The following is a 4298-nucleotide window of genomic DNA, read 5'->3' as shown; positions in this document are numbered from 1 at the left end:
AGGCGGGGGGGGGCCCCCTTGGGGGCCCCCCGAGAGGGAGAGGGAGGGGGCACGTCAAATCTGCTGCTGCGGCTCATGTCCTCCTGCTGCTGCTGCTGCTGCTGCTGCTGTGCTGCTGCTGCTGCTGCTGCTGCTGCGGAGGCGCGGCTGCCGAGAAAGAGCGCCGGGGCCCCTAAGCCCCAGGGGGCCCCGCTGCGGCTGCACCTGCTGGGGGCCCCCCTCCGCCGCAGGGGCCCCCGGGGCCTCTCGAAAAGTTTAAATAAATAAAAAAGTAAAAAAAATAAAAGTGCGGAGTTCTGGGGAGGGGCGGAGAGCCGCAGCGTGCGGGGTGAGGTGTCTAGACACCCCAGCTGCCACCAAACGGCCTCCCCGAAGAGCTCTTTCTTTCTTTTTCCTTCACTTCTTTCAATCTTTTCATTTAAAATTACTTTTAATTCAAAAACCCGCAAAAAACGACACAAACTGCGCCCCCAAACAGCCCCAACAGCCCCGGGGGCCCTCGGGGGGCCCCCGAGGGGCCCCATGGGGGCCCCCGGGGGCCCCCAGGGGCCCCCAGAGGAGTTCTTGCTGCAGGTGTAAATGAGTCATTTGTTTAGTTTTGTCTTTTAAATAAATATAATACCATTAAACGACCTTTTAGGGTTTAGTGGGATGTGTGGGTGAGGTGCGGCTGCTGCCCCCCGGATGCTGCACTCCCAAACCCTAAACCCTAAACCCTAAACCCTAAACCCTAAACTTTGGCGCTGCCGCTTTTCGCCTTTGCTGCTTCCTGCCGTCGCTGCAACGTCTGCTGCGGTGCGCTTTCGCTCGCCCCCGTCAGCAGCAGCAGCAGCAGCAGCACCTGCTGCTGCTGCAGCTGCTGCTGCTGCTGCTGCTGCTGCTGCTGCTGCTGCTTTCAATCTGTTGTTTTTGTCTTTCTTATGATTGAGTCAGAGTGGGGAGACCCCCCCATCAGCTCAGACGACGAGGGGGGCCCCCCTAGCCCTTCCCTGGGGGCCCCCGGGGCCCCGGGGGCCCCGGGGCCCTCGGGGGCCCCGGGGGCCCCCGGGGGCCCCCTGGGCCCCTGTTGCCTCTGGGGGGCCCCCCTGCTGCATGCAGCGCAGCAAAAGGGGGCCCCTCCTGGGTTGGGTCCATGTGTCCTTTGCTGCAGCAGCAGCTCCCGCGGCTGCTGCAGTCTTTGCTGCTCCAATGGAGGCCTCCAGGGGGCCCCCCGAGGGGCCCCCGGGGGCCCCCAGGGGGCCCCCCTTCAGTCCCCAGCTGCTGCAACTCTGGGGGCCCCCCAAGGGGGCCCCCAAGGGGGCCCCCCAGGGGGCCCCCCGGGGGGGCCCCCGGGGGGCCCCCCAGGGTCGCCTTTTAGCCCGCAGGGCTCTTCTGGGGGCCCCCGGCGGGCCTGCGGGGCCCCCGGCGCCGCGAGCCAGGCCCCCAACAGCAGCAGCAGCAGCAGCAGCAGCAGCAGCAGCAGCAGCAGCAGCAGCAGCAGCGAGGGTTTGCCAGTTTCGCTGCTGATGCTGCAGTACCCTCTTTTCTTTTGCGATGTGGATTTGCCTTTTACTTTGGAGTTGAAAAGAAGTTGGAGAGAAATTGGAGGCCTTGCTGCCTGGACCCTCAGCTCCGCCAGAGAAGGCAAACCCTAAACCCTAAACCCTAAACCCTAAACCCTAAACCCTAGACGCTAACCCCTAGGCGCTGAGGCGTCTTGTTGAGAGCGCTGCTGCAGCGGGAGGGCCTGCGGGGTAAGAGCCAGAAACAGCCTCGGCTCTAAACCCTTGCGAAGCTCAAAACCCTAAACCCTAGCTAAACCCTAATTTCCATTTCGGCCCCAAACCCTAAACCCTAATTCTTACACCCCAAACCCTCTTCAGCCCTCCTCTCCCCCCGCACAGTCTGGACACCCCTCGCCCCCTCCACGTTCAGCGTTCAGGGCTTAGGGTTTAGGGTTTAGGGTTTAGGGTTTAGGGTTTAGGGTTTAGGGTTTAGGGTTTGCAGGGAACGGGGTGGCGGCTTTGCGGGACAACAGCAGCAGCACTTTTTGGCAGTCCGAGGGTTTGTCTCCGCACGCGGTGTCTCTACAGTTCAACAAGGAGTTGCGAATTGCCCGAGTGGACATTTTGTTGAATTTGCATTTGGACGAAAGTTACACTCCCAAGAGAGTCCAAATCAAACTCGGTAAACCCTAAACCCTAAACCCTAAACCCTAAACCCTAAACCCTAGCGGGCGAGAAGCAGGGCCCCGGCGAAAAACGCCCCGCGACGCGCTCGAACCAGCCCCGGGGAAGCCCCCGAAGCCAAACCCTGGCTAAACCCTAAACCCTAAACCCTAAACCCTAAACCCTAAACCCTAAACCCTGAACCCTAGGCAAACCCTAAACGCTCAAACCCGCAGCGCGAGACACTCTCGTATTTGTTGATGTAGGAGGAATGCGAAGAAGCAGCAGCAACGGCGCAGCCTAACTCTAAACCCTAAACCCTAAACCCTAAACCCTAAACCCTAAACCCTCAGCAAGCGTCGACGCGGCAGCGCTAACAAACGCCCGGCCCCCTTGCTGCAGAGCCAAAAGCACACTGCCTAGGGCTTCGCCTCTAGGCCTTAGGGTCTAGCGTTTAGGGTTTAGGGTTTAGGGTTTAGGGTTTAGGGTTTAGGGTTTAGGGTTTGCGTGCAGGGTCTTGCCCCGCAACTTTGCGCGTAGTGAGAGATGTGGAGTTCGCTGCAGCAGATGAGCAAAACTGCTGGTGGGGAATTGAACTCAACGCAGTGCATGCACTCAAGGTACCCAAACCCTAAACCCTAAACCCTAAACCCTAAACCCTAAACCCTAAACCCTAGGTGAAGGGTGAAGGTATATTGAACAAATGGCTGAAATGGTGAACCTTAAAGGTTTTAAAAAAGAAAAATTTTCTTTTTCTTTTTTTTGTTTTTTTCATTCTTTGTCTTTTAAATATTTTTCTTTTTTAAATGTTTTTTAAATGTTTTTTTATCTTTTGAATTTCTTTTTTACTTTTAAAGTATTTCTTTTTTATTTAAAATATTTCTTTTTTTAATATTTCTTCTTTTGTGTCTCAAATGCTTCTTTTAATTTCCAAATATTTTCTTTTTAAATTTTTTTTCTTTTTAAAATATCTTTTTAAAATTATATCTTTTATGTTTGAATCATATTTTTATTTTTTAATGCTTTTCTTCAAAATGCACTTTTTTGCTTTTGAATTAAATCTCTTTTATTCAAAAGCAAAATAAACAAATTAAAAATAAATAAATTGAAAATGAATAAATTAAAAGTATATAAATTAAAAATAAATAAATTAAAAACAAATAAATTAAAAACAAATAGATTAAAAATAAATAATTAAAAATGAATAAATTTAAAATAAATAAATAAAAAATAAACAAATTAAAAACAAATAAATTAAAAATAAATAATTAAAAATAAATAAATTAAAAATAAATAAATAAAAATGTTTTGTGCAGGAAGCAAATGGCCTGGAAAGTGCAGAAGAGGAGTTGTTGAGTTTGCCACTTCCAGGTGTACATACACCTGAATACCTCAGAGCTGCTTGTCTCCAAATTGCTGTTCTTTCCACTCACCAGCAAGGCAGAGACACGCACATTCGACAGGTAAGCAGTGGTCAGCTTAGGGTTTAGGGTTTAGGGTTTAGGGTTTAGGGTTTAGGGTTTAGGGTTTAGGGTTTGCGGTTTAGGGTTTAGGGTTTAGGGTTTAGGGTTTAGGGTTTAGGGTTTAGGGTTTAGGGTTTAGGGTTTTGTTTTAGGGTTTAGGGTTTAGGGTTTAGGGTTTAGGGTTTAGGGTTTAGGGTTTAGGGTTTAGGGTTTAGGTTTAGGGTTTAGGGTTTAGGGTTTAGGGTTTAGGGTTTAGGGTTTAGGGTTTAGGGTTTAGGGTTTGGCGGAGGTTTGTGGGCTGGGGTTTGGGGTTTGGGTTTGGGGGGGCAAGCACCAGCAAGGCAGAGACACGCACATTCGACAGGTAATCAGGGTTTAGGGTTTAGGGTTTAGGGTTTAGGTTTTAGGGTTTAGGGTTTGGGGTTTAGGGTTTGGGTTGGGTTGGGGGGAAGCACCGGCAAGGCAGAGACATGCATATTCGACAGATAAGAATGGTTTAGGGTTTAGGGTTTAGCGTTCGGGTGGGTGAAGCACTAGAGAGGCAGCGAGAGCCTTTTAGGGTTTAGGGTTTAGGGTTTAGGGTTTAGGGTTTGGCGCAGGTTAGGGTTTACGGCCCCATGGAAGACTGCGACGAACGAGAAGGAGCGCCTCCGGCGGCCTTTGCCCCCGAGATGTCCTCAATGCCAAG

At 51.2% G+C, this 4298-nt stretch overlaps 1 protein-coding gene across 1 annotated transcript in view; it reads left to right on the top strand.

Annotated features, from left to right (window-relative positions):
• Window positions 1-1092: 1092 nt before the first annotated feature.
• Window positions 1093-4298, top strand: part of ENH_00083030 (anaphase-promoting complex subunit 10 domain-containing protein, putative) — a gene marked incomplete at both ends in the record, with an annotated part of 3622 nt that continues 416 nt past the window's right edge. The window contains 4 exons of the mRNA XM_013583423.1: window positions 1093-1468; window positions 1987-2166; window positions 2661-2767; window positions 4210-4297. Coding sequence (XP_013438877.1) covers window positions 1093-1468; window positions 1987-2166; window positions 2661-2767; window positions 4210-4297 — 751 coding nt within the window. The remainder of the gene's footprint in view (window positions 1469-1986; window positions 2167-2660; window positions 2768-4209; window position 4298) is intronic.

This window comes from Eimeria necatrix, genomic scaffold (assembly GCF_000499385.1).
Source record: "Eimeria necatrix Houghton genomic scaffold, Enh_scaff921, whole genome shotgun sequence".
Lineage (NCBI taxonomy): Eukaryota > Apicomplexa > Conoidasida > Eucoccidiorida > Eimeriidae > Eimeria > Eimeria necatrix.
The sequence above is the reverse complement of the archived record's forward strand: the minus strand, read 5'-3'. Positions and strand labels throughout refer to the sequence as shown.